Consider the following 22,584-nt stretch of genomic DNA (forward strand, 5'->3'; position numbering starts at 1 on the left):
CTCTTCTACACAAATAAAACTTCTTGGAAAGTGTAAGATTTTGCAAGCTTTTATAAAATTTCAAACTACAGAAACTTTAACTGGAAAAACATTCAGATCAAATGGGACAAGGTCCTATTAATTCCCAAATTACTTTTTAAGCCAGCAGATGGAGCACAGCAAGGTATTTAGTATGGTTTCCTTCTGTACTCTTCCTACACCAAAAAGGCACCAGAGAGTGAGGCAGGCCCTGCACTGGGGCTCTGAGGGCAGAACCACTGAGCTGGAAAAACAACTGGTCACTTTGCTGATTAGACCTAGTTTATCAGTCTAGAACCTGCACAGGAGGAAGGAAGTTTTGTCAGGCTTTTGGTGTTTCTGGGAAAGCAATAAGGATAAAGTTCATATTACATCAGGTTCAATCATCAAGGCTAAACAGGAATGGAGGAAGATTTGGGGGTCTTATTTGTTCTTCACTGCACTGTCATTTCTCAATCTGACTACAATCAGCACCACTGATAAGCAGAAAGAATGCAAGCATGTTACAGGCAGAGGTTTCCTTTCTTCCTTTTCATCTGCATTATTGCAATTAGTCATATGTAAGCTAATCTGTATCTGTGGCATGCTGAGTAAGGCATTGGCTCAGTAGATACACTTCTAGTCCTGATTCAGCCACCAAGTGCAGACAGAATCCAAACACATCATTTCATGTCTCTAGGCCTCATTTTTTCTCATCTGAAAAGCAGATACAGGCATCAATCTCTTGAACAAGCTGGGTTTTGAGATCTACCAATGAATGGCAGAGTGCAAGAGCTAAAAATATTTATTTTGCTATTAAACAATTGAATGATTATAGCACAATCACCATAAACAGAAATTATTTAGTAGCTCCTCTTCTCATATTTCTTAGATTACAAGATTTATTTCCTCAGCATTTTCTCCCTAGTCCTTCCCTCAGTCTTTCCTGGAACAGGTTAACCATAATTTTGAACTTTTGAGTGACAGTATGCCTTAGATTGTCAATGAAAGCAGAGTGTGAAGAAACTGTGGTGAACATGTTCCTATGTCCCAACATGCATAGACTTCATCTTGAAAAACATACATTTCATGCAAAACCTATCTCGAGAGAGATCATTTGTCATAACTGCAAGACATGCAGAAGCTCAGTGTCTTAAGAAAGGAAAAAGAAACACAAGAAAAAACAGCCCAAGCATAGCTCATTCTGGTAGGATCATGGGTATGACTTATGTTTGTGTTGGTTCTTGCCAAAGCCAAACCAGGTACCACATTAAGTCAAATAATTCTGTCACGATGCACATTAGCCACAGATGGCATCCCTTTATTTTTGAACAAAGACAGGCATGAATATGAACAGCATGGAATAAACCAAGGTTCAAAGGGAAAAAAAAAAAATCAGTATTTATAAAAGAAAGCAGATGCACCTCATGTGCAAGCCAAAACCACAACTGATTTTATCAAATACTGCAGCCCTATATTCAAGCCATATCCCCTTTGCTGTTTGATGTATATATTCATAATATGCTGAAGGCAAAGCTGAAAGCCAGATTCTGTCCTCAGTTCCCACTCTGAAAATGTGCTGTAAGAATTCAGTGCAAATTCAATGCAGATTCAGAATTAATAATCAATGATCTGTGATGAATATGTGAAGAGTAAAACCAAAATTTGAGCAGATTTCTACAAATCATTAGAACTCACAAATCTATGTTGAGTTCATGTGTTACACACTAATAACAAAAAGACTGCTCCAAACAGCCTGTGAGGGATTAGACCCTGAGCTTGTGTAACCTGGCAGATCTACTGGGGCTATGCAAAGTCTTATTTCATAAGAAGATCTGCGAATGTTTTTAATTTTTTTTCCTACTTGTACTAGAAGTATGCTGTTATGAAAACTTCCCACTTGCCATATAACTCAGATTCTCTAAGTCATCTGATGTGTACATTAAAAAGTCACACAGTAATACTGTGTGATAATGTAATGACAACACAAATGTCAGAAAGAAGTATAAAATACTATACATAAACAGTGAGGGGAGCTGAAAGCTACCCATATATTCAAGAAATACCTCAGAATCAGAGTCAGACAGCTTTACAACAGTTTTATAAACAACTCTGCACAGTAAGCTACTACATTCTACATTGTATAAAGTTACATTTCACTAATGCTTTATACTAACTGGTATAAAGAAAATGTTTTTCTTCAGTAAAAATAATTTGATTCATAATTGCTTATCTGTCATCAACCTTTCTCAATCTCAAAACAGAGCATTACATGAAGGAACAAAATGCTTAACATCAAGCAGAATGTGTCCATTATGAACATTCATGTCACCAATGGGAACAGGTTGATTGATACAGGTGATCTTTCACCATAGGTGGATGTGGGTAGTGTTCTCTACATCAAGATAAAAAGAAGTATGTAAGGAATAGTCCATTGCATTCAATACTTCTATAACTATTTCTCAAAATAAAATGTTGTTCTAAGTGGAAAGTTGAATGCCCACAAGGGCTTACTTTAATTCCAGGTGATATATATGTTTGAAAATTAGGCAGTTTTTCTTGAAAGACAAATTCTTGTTTTACCTAAAGAAAGTGATAAAAATATAAATTTGTTTTATTTTAAATAGTATTTTAAAGAAAGTGATAAAATTATAAATACATATTATTTTAAATTAACTGGCATCTTTCAGAACTGGTGTCAATCACTTTTATGAAATTATTACATACTGAGTTACTTAGAAGTAGACTCATTTCCTTTCTTCACAAAGAATGCACTGACTATGGGCAAAATTAGATACTTATGGTGTGCTTGTAGTATTGCCAGAATACAAACTTCCATCTGGGTTACAGAAGTCACAGGCAGTACAGAGAATATAATTTTGTGTTTTCAGTGAAAGAGGACCATTTTAATTGTGTGAAAGAATTTCATAATCTTTACTACCAAAAGGAAGCTTGACTTTAGGAACAAAAAATACAAATATGTAGAATACAACATCCGTCTGAAAAGCATGAATCAACTTGCTGAATTATCTTGAGCAATAATATTTATTTGCTTTGTCAAAGGTGTTGTGGGGTCAGCTGGTTTTGGCACACTTCAGAGAGAATGTATACTATACACAGATGATCCCATGGAAGAAACAATTGCTTTCTGCATGCTATAAGAAGCTGTGTTTCATGTGAAAGTTGTGGACAAAGCTGCTCTTATGTTGACATGCTGTGTTATGTGCATTATGAAGCCATAAGGTTACCCAGAACATTTATTCCATTCCCCATGCAGAATTTCCAAGCCCTGCACATTTTCTGGCTCTTCGTAAACCACACAGTTAATGTCATGACAAGTTAAAATGCAGGGAAAATTGCTGCACGTTGTGAAAGAAAGAGAAATACAGACTGTGGCAGACTGAGCAGGCAATGTGAAAGGAAATAAAGATAGACACTTACATATCCGTCATCACAAGGGCTCATAGAGTAATATCCCTTTATAGGCAAACAGACACACATTAAAATAAAGAAGATTAAAAAAAATAAGTTAACAGAAATAAATCACAGAGAAATGCACAGTTCTAAAAAAAACAACTGATAGAAATTAGCTAAAAATTAACAGACTATTAGCTTTGAAAAGAAAAGTATAAACCAATCCTCATACTTGTATGTCTTAGAACTGAAATTGCTGTGTCTCTCCTGTGATATATTTGGGAGTTCTCCTCTCAACACCTGGCAAACACACCTGTCTGCACATTGTTCCACACTGTCAGAGTCAGAACAGCTACACACAAAGCACTGACAAATTGACAGGAATATCTGACCTCTGAGGCAACCAAGAGAGATACCCTGAACATGGCCTGGATCAGAAGACCTCAGCTTCTGAGAAAGAACCTGCCACTGTTCTCCACACTTGCTTTGACTGGAGTTTCTGACCAGCACATAATAAAGAATGAGAGAGACAATTTAAGGTGCTTCAGCAGTGCTATCAAGTCTTCATCCCAAAACGTTCCAGGGATAAACTAAGGAAGTTTATGGAGGGAAACCTAGTATGTAGTTACTAAAATAAAGAATGGTGCTAATTCATGGTTTGAGTAGTTTAGTACAAAATATGCCATGTTCTCCTTAATTAGACTAAAATACTTAGAACAGCTTTGGATCTAAAAAGAACAGTCTTAATTAAAAATAAAAGTACACAGTTCAACACAATGAAATAAGACCAACATTAATTATTTGCTTCCAATTTTTTTGTGCAAACCTGTCAGTACTTACTTTAGAGGACATATTTGTACACATGAATAAGCACATAAACACCCTATTTAGCAGGCTGCTCTTTAACAGACTTATACAGCCTTACACAGAAGACATAAGAAACTTGCTACTCCTCACTGTAAGCAGAAAATAAAGTTATTTTTATCCTTTAATCAATTTTAAAAATCTGACATTCTTCTTTTTATTACCATGATACTTTGAATTCCCTGATGTGAATGATTACTTTAACTTTCATGGTGCTATACACACATACAGACAGTTCCTGGCAAAGACAATTTAAAATTAAATTTAAGGCAAAGGATGACATCGATAGATACCAATAAGTGAGCAAAAGAAACCAGGGGATAAACTGCATCATGATTAGAGACAAGTCAACACATGCACAACCTAAGCCAGTGAAAATGGATGTAGGCATCAAGACAAAAGATGACATTCAAGTAAAGTTTTAACATTAAAGGAAATCACAAAACGCTGGACCTGACAACCTTTGGGAGTCCCTTCCAAACTGGGCTATTCTATGATTTGAGGACAGTAACAGGAAAAGTTTGTGGAAATCCCTACTGAAGGCAATACCTTACCCTTAAACAGTTCATGTAAACAAAAAACCATACAGCAACTTGTGAAAAGGGCATTATATAGTGTATCAGCAGGAAAAAAATAACTTCTTCTTGCTTTCCTGAAGAGGTAGGCTTGTTTCTGCTTTTCCATACATAAATGGGAACATATAAAAATAATCCCATGGACAGAGATGCAGAAAACTGATTGTGTCATCCAAAGAAAAGCACTTAGGATAGATGCTGTTTGCTGCAATGTGCACTTTAATTTTAAATGAAAGAGCAAACATCTGCATAATAATGCCTGGTGAATCCACTCTGAATGGGTTAGAGAGTAATTAAAAAAACCAAAATAAAAACCTTCTGTTACCCTCACCCTAGGTTTCATGTGGTCTGCTGGTGCAGAAATTTCATAAGTAAGAAATGGAATACTTGCCACCAACTATTACAGCTTGATGGCAAGGGCACAGTTGCAGTAAAAAACATGTTTGAGGAAAAAAGCAAAGAGTACAAGAAAAACAGGAGCCCATAATAATCATTACAACTATCCAGAAAAAAAAAAAAAGTCTTCTTTGTTCACAGTTTGTAAGTGACAGTTTAACTTTCCAGAGCAGCTGGTAATTTTGTCCAGTGACAGAACTTAAAAAACCCACCCCACTACTTTTCCACAGCTTCAAGAGTGGTATCAAAAGAGACCCAAAACTTGCAAGGGACATTAATTCACCTAATTGTAGCTACAAGTAAATATAATCAGAATGAATAGCAGCAAAAACATAATGGGTATTTATTCTACTCCATGACACAGGTGCAATACATGCAAACAACTTTACAGCTTTCAAGTCACAGAAAGATTCTCCAGTGGTTAACACCCATCTCTACTATTGACAGAAACTGCACATCTGAAGAAGCGGTTCTTGTTTTGCCTGTAATCCAAAATTTAGAGAATCTTACTACTTTATACTTAATCCAAAATATTCCAGGAGGGTGTACACCTTACTTCAATCAAAAAAAAAAACCCTGGTTTTGGGTTTCAGACTTGAGTCTGTGCTACTTTTGGTGAGGTGTGAATGTACTGTGTTTGTGATAAAAAGCCAGAATCCTCTTGGCTTCGTGATGTGTATTAAACAGAAAACTGCAGGCATCAAAAACTACAACCACTGCTTCTTATCCATCAGACAAATCAAGACTAGAAAAGGAAAATGGTAAAAAAAAAAATTAAAACATGACTTATCTCAAGAGTGTTAAAAATATAAGGGACTGTGATAGTCCTGTAATAGATTACTGTACTTGCAAGTATACTTTTCAAATTTGCCATTACCCACATCAGTTCCCTATCCAAAGGAACACTAAGAAGTCAGGAATCTATTAATTCCTCAAATAAACATTTCTTCAGCTTGTCAGACCTGCTGCTCTGATCTTCTATTCTTAAATGCACACCTTCTGCTCTGACAATTCTCTCTGGTTTCTTATCTCCCAGTTCAGGACCACACATGTCAAATGACATGATGGAAGGTGGAGATAACATTCAACTGCAGCTAAGAGAAAAACTTTAGGGTGAAACAGGGCTTTAGAGGCCTTGGAAAGGTCTCCCAGCTGTAACAGTAGTGTGACCTCTCTCCCACTGCACAAAGCAGATGCATCCTGTTAATGGATTGTAGATCAGGTTCACAAGCTGACCCAGGAAGTCACAGAGCTGGCAAGAGACATGGAGTTGTTCTGCAAAAGAATGAGATCCAATCCAGCTCACCAGAGAACGCAAAGCTGACACTAGAAGCCCTTGCTAAGAAAGATTTCAGAGTAGATTACAACGGAAAACTCTTTTGGCTGTCACTGCCTCAGGTCTTAAAGCCAGGTCAGTAAGACTTGCCCCTGGGATTTGTTCTCCTGATACAAATTTCTTCCAGTTTGAAAGGACAGGCCTTCAGCCATGGTGGAGGGCAAGCCAGGAAGCTGATATTTGCACATTAACAACTGATACAGGTCACCTTTATTGTAATTTCAAAGCCTGAGACCTCACAGCTTTCTACTACACAATATGACTTTTCCCAACATTAAAAGTTGAGCACAATGTACTAGGAACAAAATCAACTTTGCATATAAATAATGCTACCAAGGATATAATATAAGTTATACTCCTTAATTTCCTTGGACAATATTTCATTTTGGTTACAGTACTCATATAATCCTCCTTCCCCATGTAACTAAAAACTACCAGTGTAGCTGATTAAACAAAATATACTCTAAAGCTCAAGTACAGATCTCAGAGAATTATGCAGATTTAGCATTTTCTGCTCTCAGAACCTGACACAAAACCTGGACTGTCCCCTGAGTTGCATTAGTACAACTGGCTGTGAACTCAAGCACCTCCTCTTTCCAAACTATGTAATGCATTTCCACTCATACCCTAAATAACAGTGGTGGAAATTTAAGGCTGCATGACAGTACAAAAAAAAAAAAAAAAGTAATGTCCTTGCTAATGATTCCTTTTTCTGCTCATTTATTTAGAGATATTGATCCAGCAGAACCAATTTATTTCAGGGCCTTGTCCTGACATCAGTGATGTCAGTTAGATAGGATCATCCTTAACAGTCAAGGTGAAGTGGGGAAAAAAAAAACCTAACAAACGACAAACCACCATATTTAATGCCTGATAAAACTCTTTAGACAATGAATAAGGGGAAGGTTTTTTTAAGCCTCTCACTTATCCTGCCTACAGATGAGGTAAGATGATGGTACGGGTAAGGATGAACAAAGCAGCTGCCCCTCTGCTAGTCTCTTCTCTCTGTAATTATGCAGCTGGCTGCCCCTTACAGCAGGTTTGTGAAATGGAGTAGCTGGAAAGACCACACTCTAGTGCCTCTAAGTACTTATGGGCAAAAGGTGAATGAATCTTCCAACACAAATCCAGCACAGATGCTGTGAACTTGTGCTACTACTTAGTCTGGGTCACGGTGCCTCCAGCTTTATTCCAAAACTTATGCAAAAACCTGAAACCACTTAAGGGTAGAACAATAACATCTGAGTGTATAACAATGAAGTACTTGAATCCTTGAAGAAGAAGTAATGGCATGCCTGAGTGGCCTAGTGGCAAATAGTCAGAATTTTAGTTCATCTCATCTGGCTTCCTGCATCAACAAAGCCAGGGAGTGGTTAGAAATATGCTGGGATGAGAAAGGAATCTTATTTTTCTTTTCATAAGATAATATCTATTTTTACTTCTAACATTTATTTGTGTTTCTACATGTTTGCTATTCATGTATAAAACCAGAACTCTTTACATGGGAAATAAACAAGAAAATATGATCAAGAGAGGACAAAAGGATAAGATGAGGGAACCTGATTATGATGCAGTTAATGTCTATATGCAAAGACTGTGATTAGCCCTCCAAAACTTAGCTAATGCCTCAGAGGGCCTGTGTGGATCTGCTTATAGAAACAACATAAGAGCTCAACCACAATAGCTGCTAGAACCTCAATGACAAGGTGTGACCTAAACCAGTCTAGAAACCCTTAATCTACACACTCTCAGGGCTATAACTGGACTGGTCCTTCACTAGAGAGTTTGGCTGTCACAGCAACTACCTCAAATAGTGTGGATAAATGAGCCACAAAGTCACACAGAAATAGTTCTGCTAGCAAAGCCTAGTATAAAAATAGATACAACTGTGCCAGGAGAACACTGCTTTGCTCAGGTTAACCCAATTAAAGGAGACAAAAATTTACTTCCAGCAGGGAAAAAAATCCACCACCAACATATCCTCTTTCTCTAACCTATCTGCATAGCTGGAGACTGTGTCAAAGTGGCCATAGTGCCATAAGTATAGTGGCAGAGGTGCTTTTGGAGCAGAAATGCTTTTAGTGACACTTTTAGGGAAGCAGAAATCAGAACCTTGCATAAGGATGACACTCATCCCTCTGCCCCCTTCCTAAAAGGGTTCAAGAGACTAGAGGATCAATGTATGATAAGAAGAATAGAAATAATAAGCAAAACCCTGGGCAAATGGAGCATCTTGAAAGCACAGGAGAAAAAGAGAAGTCTTGATGCAAGCAGAGAGCAGGAACAGAGAGAAGAGGGCATGTGGCTGTACAGAATGGGTGATCTCAGTACAGGGAAGGAGAAACACACACAACATCAGATGGCAAAAATACAGTAGACTACTGAGGTACCTAAAGCATTATCTCAAAAAGCCACTGGCAAGGAAAGAGGAAAGGCCTCTGCAAGCCGTTGGTTAGAAGAAAGATGGGGTGGGAGGGGGGACATTATGGGATGGGAGATGAGATAAGCTATGGATATTATATAAATCTGAGGAGAGGGGAGCAGCAGACAGCACCTAATATTGAGGTATCAGATGAACAGATGCTGGTTCCTTCCTGAAACCCTGAAATAGCAGCTTTTGCAGGCTGCATAAGATTGCACCTCCTAAACTCATGGCAGGTCAGAGAAAGGAGTTCTGACCATTAACAGGAATGTGAGGGTATTTAAAACAGCCTGAAGAACAATGACGAATAATACTTATCTCTGAAAATATTAGCACATAGAAAAGAAAAGGAAGCATTTGTATTATCTCCTTATCTTTCTGTAGCAAATTTTCAAGAAGAACAAAATGTACCCATAGCATCATTGTTATTAAAAACCTTGGCTAGAATAAGAAGCAGGAATTTTATTTTCTTCTGCTTTTCCTTTGACACTTCACTAAGTTCTCCTGCTACAAAGTTAAGTACACATGAATGCCTGCCATGGCAGAAACAACAAGCACAGTTCATGATTTTGGCTTGTCTTTGTAGAACAGTTGTACAAAATATTTTCTTAGTAAAACGTTTTGATGCACTTTTATGATTAATGCTTATTTAAAGCATTTTGTTAGCATTTTAACAGACACAAATTTTACTGTCCTCACAATAACAGAATTAACCATACTTACACAGCTATAACTACACAACCAGGTCATTGACCAGCATCTAAGATCAACAAAACAATGTATTGCCATATTCTTATACAAGCTTGAACACATTATGTTTTGTCTTTCCCATTACAGAGCATTTATTGTTCTATATATAGCTTAAGTAGTATTGTCTTTTAAGACAGTTACTGTAAAAATCCCAAACATTTATACTTACAGTTCCAGGCCTTGTGAAGTCAATGTTGTGTGCTACAGTTTGTTTCAAATGTTTGCTAAACAAGCAAGCACAAACACTTTGAATATACTCTGGTGTAATCTAAAAATTGGGAAACAAAATGAGAACAAGATTTCATAAAACTTACACTTTCTACCAGACAAGAGCAAGAAATCACACAACTGAGGCTCACTGCACAGGCACAAGGTATATACTGCAACTACTATTCTGTACAGAAATTTTAAAAACTGTAAATTCTCTTTATCTGGGTATAGTTATGCTATTCACAAGACTAGTGCTAAACCCTTTCAGAGAGTCTAGGAGAAAACCAGATTTTGTCACACCTTTACTTGCATACAGATTTTTGTGAATCAAAAGGTTCAAAATCAAATCAAAATAAAAAATGAAGCAGTTTTGAGCTTGAAACAATGCTGACGTGTTGTTTACATAAAGAGCAGAACTTACACAACTATCTTGTACAGCAGAGAGAATAAATATGAATTACTCAGTACAGCACTTTGTTTTTCAATGCAAAACATCTCAGTGGGTTTAGTGTTTTTGTTTTGGGAAATCTACCCCTCAACAGAATAGCTTAATTTCAGGAGAGTTAGTACCTTCCCCAGAAAAGAGGACTGAGATTATAGAAATGCAACTGGGGACTCTTCTGATATTCCCAGACCTTCAGCAGGACAATGAACCCCTTCAAATTCAGAACGCCGTAACTTCAATATCACTTTATTCGGTACCCAACTCCGCTTTGGATTCAGAAATGACAGAATCCAGGATCCCTAACGGAAGAGCACCCTCAGCTGGACACACTTCGGAAGCACCAAACGAGTGCCCCGCACAAGGCTCACAAAGGAAACTGAACAACATCCGCAACAGAAGAGAACCAGCGTCCGGTTCGACCACAGAGGGTCATTGGATATCGCCTGGAGAGCACGGAGGTGTGAAATGGGAGGCAGCAAATGAATGACTGTGATTTTATTGTCGAGAAGATACTTTCCCTAATCTGCTGTAAAGCATAATCCACCCAAAGGCAAATTCTTCCCTGCAGTAACAGTGAGCAGTGATCCCAGAGCAGAGTAACAAACCATATGGTGTTCATGCTGATGACAGGAGGAAGGTACATATTGACTTTTCAGCAGGCAGCACGGGAAATGCCAGGTCATTCTCCCTGCTAACAATTCACAGTTCCTTCAAAAGCACCTAGAGGGCACTAACATCTGCCATAAGAACAGCCTTCATGTTACACAGAATTTAAACTCCCAGAGGAGCACAACACATGAAAAAGACAATCAACTTCATACAAAAAATACTCCTAAAAAAGTTGTACCTTCTCCATTTACATACGTGTGGCCCATTTCACATGAAGAACTCATTCACTCCTATCTCCTTGCTCCCTTTATCAATTAAATTAACAAGTCCAGTTTAGCAGAACAGAAAGTAAAGCTTTTCCTCACCAAAATTTTGGATAAGAAGATTGTTTCCACTACCATGGAATTTAAAACAGACCTGACAGAAGTTTTTAATACACAACAATTGTTGATGGGCTGGACTGCAATCAGTAAGCACCAAAATGCCCTCTAATAACTGCTGCTGCCAAAGCTCAAAAGGGGACCTGCACAAGAGATCTGAGATGTCTTGTGAGACAGTGATAATTTTCTCAAGATTTCTGAGCCAGCACAATTCAACCTGCTTTTTGCACTTCTTTTATCCTCTTTCACCAGGGCAATGGGAGAACTGCTCATCCAAAGTGCTGTGTTTCATTAGCAAAGAGCCGCAGCGCTAACAGAAATGCTCGTAACTATGAAGTGTAATTCACCCTTTGGTCTCCATTTTCGGGGGGCTGTGGAAGCAAGTGCACATCTGGGTCATCTCTTACCATTTTGCCAGTGACTGTGGCCTCCAAAGAATCCACCAGCTTTGCGGTGACTTCAAGGAGACCACGGTAGTCCATCTGCAACTTGCGCAATCGTTTCAGGTTGGTCATGTAACTGTGCTCACGCTTCACTAACTGCTGATGAAGATGTTGCATCATTTCTGTCAAGAGAATAATAAAAAAAGAAATAGCATCACCTATTCAAACAAAAGGACAAAAGAACCCACAAGCATTTTTACTGCTCTGAACGGACAACCTCAATTTCTGAGGTGGGAATTTGCCTACAAGGATAATTTCATGCCTCTAGCAAGATTCCCTTTCATTGCAATACCTACGAGTATTTATTACACCTTAATTGTCCAAAGAACCAACTGCTTCACAGTTACAGTAGCAACACAACTATAAGGCAGTAAACATCACTGAATACACTTGTGAAGAGGATGATCCATTACGTAGTGGTTAATGGTAAACTCTTATCGCTTACTTTTAATATCCTAAGTTTCTGAAAATAACGCAAATTTGTCTTTCATTTCTATCAGAATAATAAAAAAGTTACATTTCTGATACATTTTGTTCCTTTGGGTTCAATTACTTTCAAGACAAAAGCAAACTGAGTACCAGAATCTGTGTACTCCACCCCAATCTCAGACCCAGCCAAGTCAGCGTTCTGCATGGAACTGGGCAGTGAACCTGGAGCTGTGGTCCACAGTGCAGATCTCTGTGACCAGACAAAACCATGAAGGGAGGCACAATAATTCTATTGTTACAGCTGATGTTGTGTATTTTGCTAGAACATTATGTTTTAAATCAGTTCGCTGAAAAGCCAGTACTGCTGTAGAGTTGTGAAAAGTGGCATGGGCCCATCTGCAGACAGACACAATATTTACCATAGGACGTTTTGTTAAACAGTGGGAAGGAATCAGCTTGACTGTGGAGTTTCAGACAAAAGTAGGATTCCCTCTCACAGACTGGAAATCTTTCTGGGTTAAAGTAAAGCGTTCTAAACAGCCCAATATGACAGAGTTTATCTTGCTGATAAACGATAAGCCACAGATCCTGTTCAAATCCAGCAAAATGCACTTAAAAAACCCCCAGACCAATAACCAAAATACCAAGAACAGTAACATTAAGCAATCCTGCTGAAACTGCTAAGCTTCTCACAATTCTGTAAGCTGTTAAACTAATCTCAATTTTAATCAATATTAACTGAAAAATCAGTAGAGTTAAGATGACTTCCAAAGACAACCAAATTATTCAGCCTTGATGATAATAATTCAACTTTGATTTTGTTTTTATTTCACAGCCATTACTGTTAAACTGCTACCACAGCTTTAATATGATACAGCTTCAAAACAAGAACATTTTTCTAAACTAAAAAAAGATTCTGAGAGCAACCACTGCACAAAACTAGCTACTCCAGCACTTTATTCTCATCTGTTGCCTAGATGAGAAATGGGAATATATTTTTATTTAACTGTGACATAACACATTCAATTAATAAATTTCCAATGGATGTATCTAGAGCGTGACTTTCACTCAAAGGAAAGTTGGAAGCACCAACTCACAAAGCATAAACCTTCTCAGTTTGCTTACTTTTCATAGCTCAGTGGGTAAAATTTCCAGTGATGAAAATATGTCTTCCAACTGCAGTCAGCAGGAAAAAACTACATAACCAAAACTCAATGCAGCTCATGAACACTAGTCTTGGAAATTCAGAAACGGTCCAATTTTACCTCTTGGCTGTTAGATGCAGGGATTATCAATAATAAACTGAGAAAAGGGTGTCAGAAAGGAATCACAAAGCCTTGGCATATCTTGCAATTTTGTATCACTATCTTCTCACACCAAAGTCATTTTACTGAAAAGGGGAAAGTCTTTCATGACAGCTTCTCCTGCTGAAAGAGCAGGAAGCTCTCATCACTGGCAAGCAGCTGTTCCAAATTCAGACAGCTGCTGGAAGAGCTGGTCCTGTGCTGCCCCATTCCCTCATTGCATTCCTGCCATATCCCTGTAACAGCATTCATTTAGACAAATCAGGGAGCTACTGGCCCAGGTAAAAATTAGTATTAAATTCCTTGTTTAAAATGTTAAATCATTACCATCCCAGTCCAGACTTGGTAAAAGGAAATGGCACCTCTCAGAGGCATTTCATTTGACATTTATGTCACCTTGCAGCAGTGATCAAACTGCACCATTACAGGAATCAGAGTAACACTGTTACTCTGAGAGTGGCTTCTCTCTTTCCCAGACACACTCCCAGCACTGGCAAATGCTTTGTACATATGAGAAGCTTATTGAGGAGGAAAAAAAAAAAGCTCTGGACCAAATACCTACCAGAAACATTATTCATATGTCGATGAAAAGAGGAAGAAATACAACACAAAAAACTAACCTCCTGGTGTAGGAAGATACAAGATACAGTAAAGCTTGTGACTTTGCCAAATGAAGATGCTGGCACTGGGTATCATCTGAACTATTGCATGTTTCTACCAGAATTCTTGCCTGCTCTCTCATGTGTGTAATTGTCAAGTCTTCTAACTCCAGTTCCTACAAGCAGCCAAAAAGTTACACATATGCACTTAATTCCATGATAACCTTTTCTCTCTAAGTGAGAGATTCCTTTACAACTTACCTATACCTGAAACACGCTTCCTGAACTTGTGCTTGCTCTGTCTCTTTCTGTCTAATCTCAGCCCACTTTCACATACTTGTCCAGAAGCACTGACTCCAGCCAGCTGAGTTCCTGCACACAGTGAAGCAGAGCTCTGAGCAGAGGAGCTGCAGGTCTCAGGAGCTGCTGTTGGACACTGACTCTTGCTCTCAGGAGAAGTAGGAGTCTCCTTCTTGCTTAAAAATTACTACCCATACTTTAAACTGACATTTTTCCACATAAATAGTCATTTAGAGTTTAGCAAATCTTCACAGACAGGTAGGTCACGCTCCACCTTCTCTAGTGCAGAAGCCTGAAAAACTTCCACCACTCTCCCCCTCCCCAAAACAGTGGAACAGTGGCTGTGAACTCATCCACAGGTTTGTAAGGAGGCAGTGAAGGGAACAACAGCTGAACACATGTCCAAATACTTCATTCCCTCAGTTCCTGTTAGCAGAGATGACACAAAGAAGGTCTGAAGCTCGCTGTGCAAGATGCCAACCACTTTGCAATTTTTTCCTTTCCAGCCAAACTGAAAACATATGGGAGAACTGTAAGTTAAGCACAACTGCCACAGAAATAGCTTTGGAAATCATACAGGAACTGAAATTTTTTAGCAAATGGGTAAGAAGCCAGACTGTAGCAGGTAAATCAGGCTAGGTAAACACACTGAACGCTCTAGGACACCCTCAAAAGCATTTACACCACCCCACCCAAACTTGAAGTACTTCAGCATGTCAGACTGATGACTGGCAACTATTTACAAAAGGCTGTTTTCAGGACTCTGCCATACTGCTCTTCATTCATGGGTTGCCTATAAATTTCCTTTGCATTTCCCCTTCGCTGATAAAGTAAACATTCTCCAGCAGCGATTAAGTGCTGTGGATCCCATGTGATGTGAGCAGGATACTGCAAAAATAACCTCTTGGATCAAAAACCTTCATATGAGACAGTCCTCAAGTAACCTTTATGAAAAATCCAAACTGACTCAACCTCCAAGGCACATAGCAAATCTGCAAATTCAGGCTGACCTGCATGAATTGAATTCCAAAACAGTCCCTGCACAAAGCACAGAACCTGCCCAAATTAAAACTCATTAGGCCCCAAATAAGTCAGGTACAATTGCGTATTTATTTCTTTTTAATAAGAGCATGGGATTATTGCGTTCAGGAAAGTCCTCCACAAGGAAAAAGTGTAGCTCCTGGAAAATAAAAATCCAAGAGACCTTTCTATTATTCAGTGAAAGTCTAATGCAGCAACACAAAGCATAAAATAACAAAGAAAACACATGGAACTCACCCTGGGAGAATACCTAACTTTCTGCCTAATTCAATCTACAAAAAGTAAATCCTCAGGATAAACCTACAGATAAAATAACTCAAGAGGAAAAGTAATTTTAAGAATCTAACTGGTCAGATATAAATCCCTAACTAGAAAGTGTATGCAGAAAGTCAAGTGAAAAAAATCAATGAAAGGTAATTGGAAACCTAAGTTCTAATTATTGAACCGATTTTTAAAAGGCACATGCTTCAAGTGTTACCAGCATCTAACAGGATTCTGTGCTGAAATTATTATTTCTAAAGTGCCACAAGTCACACAGGCACATTAAAGTGTGTATAAGCAGCTTACCTCAAAATGCAACACATCAGCCAGTCACACTTAAATGAACACATTCTTATTCAGGATATACTAATATGCACTATTTTAGGAGGTACTATTTAAACAAAATGAGTAAATAGGAACAAAAATCAACTTTGTCTAAGATTATCAGACAGTCATCAGAACAACTGAATGAGACATAAAACCTGGAAGCAAGGGAAAGGAATCCAAGACAACTTACTTTCATCAGAACTAGAAAAGGAAAGCTGGTATGCACTTTTATGGAGTTCTCCACTTGTTTTTACCATGTTTCAGAACAGAATAGATGTTTAATACAAATCCCACTGCTAGGCCCTTTCCCCTTTATAGTTCATACTTATTGATACTTATTGACTGCTTGAACCTTACTGAACTTGAAAAGCTATCCATAGCTATCACCGAAGCTGGGGTCTGGATTTCCACACACTCGCTGCTATGCATCACTGGTTTCCCCACCCCTGCAGGTAAACCTCCCACTACTTTCACAGCCCTTGACATTTTTACAGAACATCCTTACCACAGCCCAGTATTTACCTTTGTTGCACTGTCCACTCTCCTTCTGTTGCACAAGTAAAAGCAGATCAGGAAAATGTGCACCTTTTCAGTGTTTGTTCCAGAGACTCAGAATGAGAACCTCAACCAAGCCACATATTCCTACTATCCCAGCCAACAGCAAGTGCCTCATGCTCTACATAAATCAACAACACATAAATCAACAATAAATACATAAAAACCTCTTAAGTGTGCAACTCACAGTGTTGCCTAGGGATTTGAGATCTTTTGCTGACCTATCAGTGACCAAATAATTTCTAGAACCCTTAAAAGCCCTGGAAAACTTTCAGCTAGTCCCTGAAATGGCTAATTTAAAAGACTAACAGCTTTAGGAATGCTAAGAAAGAAGTCAGGTCAGGTTGGTGCCTTTGGGTATCCTGTATTTATACATGGAAACAAAGAATGATCACATGATAAGCATGTAGGTTCATGTGGATCTGTACATGGTCTTTATATGACTTTTCCAAAAGTTTATTTTTGAATGTGGAATATAAACAATGTTTTCTGTCATAAAAACACTGAACTGCCATGTTACTGCAATTCTGCAATAAATCTTAGCAGCACACTCTTGCAATAAATTATACTGCCTCTTTATAGTATTTGTAATTATCTGCAAAGTGTTTTCTTAGAAGGATACAAATATAGTGAGAAGCCGAGGAGTCTGTCTGGCTTTGAGAGCCAGAGACAGGAAGGTTTCCAATCTTGTCCTTAAGTCCAGTGTCCAAGAATCCTTGAAAAGAAAAACAAATAATGACAGTCGTTCACCAAATATGTACACTCTGCAGAAAGTACTGCTTGGATCACAGCAACTTCCCACTAGCAAACAAGGCAGACAGCACTGGATTTAAAAGATTTTCCCTTCACTGTTACTGAGGTGAATGTGTTTGCTCACTCCCCATTGAAAGCATACAGAAGTCAGAGGGGAGTTCAGTATTATTCCTAGATAAGAGTTCTAGAAACACAATGTATCTTGATTTAAAGTAGAAAACTGACACATAGCTTTGTCACATAGCTTTGGTGGCTTGCATATACACACAACAACTGCCCTGAAAGTAAAAGCACCTTTAAAAGACAAGCAACGTGAGAAAAGGATAAAAAATTATTTTCACGTGTATTAAATAGAGTACAAAATTTGTAATTTTGCACTGCTCAGTTTTCATCCTTTGCTCCTAAAAAGATCTGGGAATTATAAGTTTTGTCCATAACTACTGCAAGCATCATGACATGACACTGGTGGGTACAATGTTTCTAAAATAAGGATTTGGAGAAAACCAGCCAATGCAGGAAAACAGCAGCAGAACAGACCAAGAGCATTAACTGAAATGCTGTCCTCTGCCTGACGTAGTGTCTCATACCCACAAGAAAATAACAGTTAAGGAAAAAAGTCAAACTACTACTAGGAATCCACCAAACACTCATGTCTTCTATTTCAAGCCTTCAGTGAAGCTGGTTTCTGCTTGAGAAAAAGCCAGCCAACGGAAAAAAAGCTCTGTCTTCCAACAAGTACCAGGAGCTCCCTGAATTTACTGCTGTATACATATATGTTGCAAGCTGTTCTCACAGCTCAGATTTGCCCTTACTTCACCATGCTGGAGAGTGTACAGAATTTACTTGTTGCATTTACCAAGTCAGTATCCAGACTGTGGTGTACCACAGCATGCTGTATATTACCAAAGGAACCTTGTCTCCTACAGAGAGGAGTGCATATGATTTTTCAAGATGCATTACACAAACTGACAGGAACTCCAGCTATATAAAGCATCAGATGCCTGAGAAAAATGCATGCCATAAGAACTCTGCTTTGTAAACTAGTGACTCACTGCTGCTCTTTCTCAAACATAAAACAATCTGTGTTTCAACACTAACATGGAATGAGTTGAACAATTCCCACAAGAAAATATGAGTGAGTGTGGACTAAGAGCTTGGACACTGGGTTACTCAGAATAAACCTGAGGATCTCATCTTAGATAACACATTAAAAAAAATGCTGCTACATATAATTAAAAAAGAGTAGTCATATTCCATCTCTGAGGTCAACCAGTCTATCTCATTATTTATTGCTAGTCCCAAAGGAAAATGGCAGGATATGCCTTTTTTTGGTGTTAAACTGGAGCTCCTCATCAACTGGTACATCTGAAGTCAGCCCTAAGGCAAGTATCACTTAAGCTTTGATTTGGTATCAAAAGCAGTGTGGCAGCAATGCAGGCTGAAGACATCTCCTTGCACCAGAGTGGCTGCCCACAGCTGCTCAGCCAGGGCAGCACAACTGTCCACATGGTCAGGGAAGCATCCAGAGCAAATAACTCTAAAAAATGCTATACATGCTTTACAAACAAATTAGTGTAGGTATGTGTATGTGGGAGCTGTTTACACACACATTCACAGGCAAGAAAGCAATTCCTTGATCCAGTCATAGTGCAGGCACACAACCAGACATTTCCAGCACAACAGAGAAGCTGAGGTGCAGTTTTGCAGTAGAGGAGCAAGCTACCAGCAGATGAAATGGTGGCTGTACCCTCCCCACAGGTATTGCCAGCAATACTTTGGAACATCAAACCACAGCTCTGGAAGTCATCTCCTAACCATCCACCCACGTGGTGTGTAGAGTGCTCAGTGTAAGTCACCACAAAACCATCTCTGCAACACATACACTTACCTGGAAAAGTTCTTTAAATGAAGGATGTACCATGGGGTTTGGAACAAATGGCAAAGCATAGAAGGGAAGAAACTCTGTAGTCTGGCTCAGTGCAGCTCCTTTTGTTTCCAAGTATGCCTTGAAATAAGAAATCCTTTCATCAAGTTCAGCTTTGTCCTAAGAAATAAAGCAGCAGATTTAATTTAGAAAACTACCATTCTGAATGAACTGTAAAGCTGGCAAATAAAAGAAGAGACCCAAGTATATTAATACCAAGTTTGAAATTCCATAGTATTTGTTATCTAAAAACCAGTATTTATTTAACTAGAGAAGATATTGTATGTTTTCACCAATCATAAAAGAAAATGTAAACCAATGCTGTTGTTTCTGTCATCCAAGTCCAAAGAAAGAAGAGACAGACAACTGCTTTTTGAATGTAAATTATTCCTGTTCACTTTAGGCTAGATTTTTAAAGAAAAATGCCATTGCTACACTCAGGGCAGAGAGAAAACACATACTTTAGACATGCTTTATTTCAGTGGTAAGTGCAGAAACAAAAAAATCCACTTGCACAGCAGGGGGAAGTGGAGCTGGCACACAGAACAGAACAAAAGCTCCTTAGAGGCTGGAAAACAGACTGCAGGCATCCAAATACTCCTGTAGCAGCTAACAGGTGAAGGCCAGGAGCTATAAAGCCCTGGCTAATCTGGCTAAGTCCAGGCTACTTAAATGTCTCTTCATCATAAAAGTCCCATGTAACAGAGATTTTGTTTTATAACATCTTGGGATTTATATTTCTCAGCATGATATATTGAGCTGGTCAAAACTGAGCTTTCCCATTTAATCAGAAATGATTATATTTCAGCTCACAGCTTCAGTCCAAACTCTGAGCAAATAAATGTTTTAAGAATCTGATATGATCTACAACTACAAGTGTGAAAGTATTGCCATTTTGGTATTTTCTAAGTTGAAATACTTCAAGAACTTTGGGATAAGGACAGCTCCAACTTCCATCTCTGTACTTCACAATACAAAGGATCTGGCTGAACTAAAATACAGACTGTGGCCAAAACTGGATACATATTCTTGGAATGATTCTTAGAAAATATCCCATCCTCATCCACACTAAAGACAAATATATGAAGTAAAACAAACAGCAGCAATAGCAGCAATCTGAGGTTTGAATTGTGAACTAAACTTACAGGCTTTCCCATAGTTTGTTTCAAGAGGAAGGTGGCAAAATAGATGTGGAGATAGAACTCCAGGTTCTGAGCAACTGGATCATTGTCATGGACTGAAGACAAAATATGCTCCTCCCAGAGCTGGAAGAAAACTTTCTGATCACCATCTTCAAATGCTGTAAGCATTCCTTCCTGTGAAAGGGAAAAGCATCAAGTGAAAACCCAAGCACAGAAGAGACACATATTTTCAGCAGTAGGTTAGTGAATGAAGAATTCCAGTGCCATCTGAACACTTCCAATTAAAAGTTTTATTCAAAAATGTCCCACCATTCAATGACCACCCAAATATTCTTTCTTCATGTATCTTTAGTATCTTTGAGAGCCTGAATCACTCATGAATACAAGAAGCAAAGCCCAAATTTTCAAGCATATCAGTAAAAACTTAAGTAGTGTAAATCAAAACTAGTGCCTTGAGTTCAAAATGTCTGCATTTGTGAAAAAAAAAAATAATCCCAACCCCAAATTTGAAGGCTCCTGTACTGGAAGAAGACTGCCAGGGGATTTCTTCAAATAATCAAGTACCTGTTCAGACAATTCACTGTTGTAATAGCTCACAGGGTGGTTAGTGATCTCTGTTTTCATTATTACTCAAAGTACGTGTAAATGATTACCTGAACAGGCAATGAATCTTCTGAGGAAACATCTGCTGGTTTAGGTAGTGGCTTCCCTTTTATTTTACATTCCTTTTTAAATACTTGCACTGTTTCTTGAAATCCGGCAAAATCCAAATACTGCAAGATACAAACATAGAGGAACAACATTTGTTAGATGATTAATGCTTCAGTAAATAATTAATCCTTTTTTTTTAGGTGATTAATGCTTCAATGAATGGCCCATGAAATGCCAAAGTTTCTCTGCAGGATGGTCCACAAATGCCAAAGACCACAAAGTGATAAACCAAGAACTGACACTTTGTGGTAGGAAAATATTAAATTTCCTCTCTTAAATTTCCTCCTGCATCCTAGAGACAACTGAGTGCACCATCTCTGAAAGAATGATGCCTCTTGGTTTAGCCAGTAATTTCAATCAACCAAAGAAGAAAATTTACTGCTGGCATTTAATGGACATTGAGCCTTTTGAACTGACAGAGCATGACAGGAGTCAGCACAATTTCAGAGTGTAGCAACACTCATGCAGATAAACAACTCCAGAATCCAGACCTCAGTTACAATGCCTGGGTCTGAATGCAAACACAGAGAAATCTTGCCTTGCAAGAATCACAAAAAAGAAAAAAAAAAGAAATAAAGAGAGAAAACCAACCTCTTTCACTAGTCCAAGTAACTCAGCTTCATACGCTAAAACATCACCCATTGCTAAGGGCTACTGCTACTTCTCATCACTGATAAAGCTGGAAAATGGCAAAGAAGGGGGTGTTAGTGCACAGCACAGGGCTCACACAGCACAGCCCTTCAGCCACGGCATGTCCAGAGGGCATGAGGAGAGACACAGGCAGGCAGGCACACACAGGTGCCCACGGTCTACCTGCCCCACTCTCACCTGCCTCACATCCTCCCTGTCCCAGTCCATCCTGGCCCGCATTCTCCTTCGCCCCAGTCCCACCCCTCCCACATTCCCACGCGCCCCAATTCCCCCCTTTCCCAATCCCCCCATCCCCTACTCCCACTCGCCCCTTCGCCGTCCCCCATTCCCACGTGTCCAATTCCTCCCTGTCCCCCGTTCCCACGTGTCCCAATCCCCCCGTCCATTCCCACATGCCCCATTCCCAGGTGTTCCATTCCTCCCTGTCCCCCATTCCCACCTGTCCCAATCTCCCCTCAGTCGCCGCCGGTGTCGCCCCGGCAACCGCGGCCCCGCCCCGGTGTCGCGTCACGCGCACGTGACTATTCTCAGCCAATCGCCACCCGGGACCGGCGCGTCCCGTGGCGGGGGCGTGCCCGCGGCGGCCGCGCGGACAGCGCCCCCTGTGGCGCGGCGGGCGGAGCGGCAGCGGCGGCCCCGCGGCCTGAGGTGGCTCCGGGAGGGCCCGGGGCCGGTTCGGGGGCCTGGGGCCGTTCTGAGGACGAACGGCCTCCACAGGGGCTCTCGTGCCCCGCTCCGCCCTGGGC

General features: G+C 39.4%; 1 protein-coding gene across 10 annotated transcripts in view; it reads right to left on the reverse strand.

The window, feature by feature from the left end:
* Positions 1-22,348, reverse strand: part of ARMC9 (armadillo repeat containing 9) — a 57,237-nt gene extending 34,889 nt beyond the window's left edge. For 7 of the 10 annotated variants that reach the window (XR_008432561.1, XR_008432559.1, XR_008432560.1 and 4 more), the window contains exons 1-10: positions 22,278-22,348; positions 21,779-21,866; positions 21,130-21,249; positions 20,480-20,650; positions 19,299-19,454; positions 17,280-17,372; positions 16,625-16,649; positions 11,806-11,963; positions 9,924-10,022; positions 3,439-3,474 (exon numbers count right to left, since the gene is read on the reverse strand). Coding sequence is in view for 6 of the 10 variants with exons in the window: in XM_053951527.1 (XP_053807502.1) it covers positions 3,439-3,474; positions 9,924-10,022; positions 11,806-11,963; positions 16,625-16,649; positions 17,280-17,372; positions 19,299-19,454; positions 20,480-20,650; positions 21,130-21,249; positions 21,779-21,829 (909 nt within the window). In the remaining 4 variants the exon portion in view is untranslated. The remainder of the gene's footprint in view (positions 1-3,438; positions 3,475-9,923; positions 10,023-11,805; positions 11,964-16,624; positions 16,650-17,279; positions 17,373-19,298; positions 19,455-20,479; positions 20,651-21,129; positions 21,250-21,778; positions 21,867-22,277) is intronic. The other 3 variants (XR_008432562.1, XM_053951530.1, XM_053951531.1) reach the window with 1 other exon arrangement.
* Positions 22,349-22,584: the final 236 nt, after the last annotated feature.

This window comes from Vidua chalybeata, chromosome 10 (assembly GCF_026979565.1).
Source record: "Vidua chalybeata isolate OUT-0048 chromosome 10, bVidCha1 merged haplotype, whole genome shotgun sequence".
Classification (NCBI taxonomy): Eukaryota; Metazoa; Chordata; class Aves; order Passeriformes; family Viduidae; genus Vidua; species Vidua chalybeata.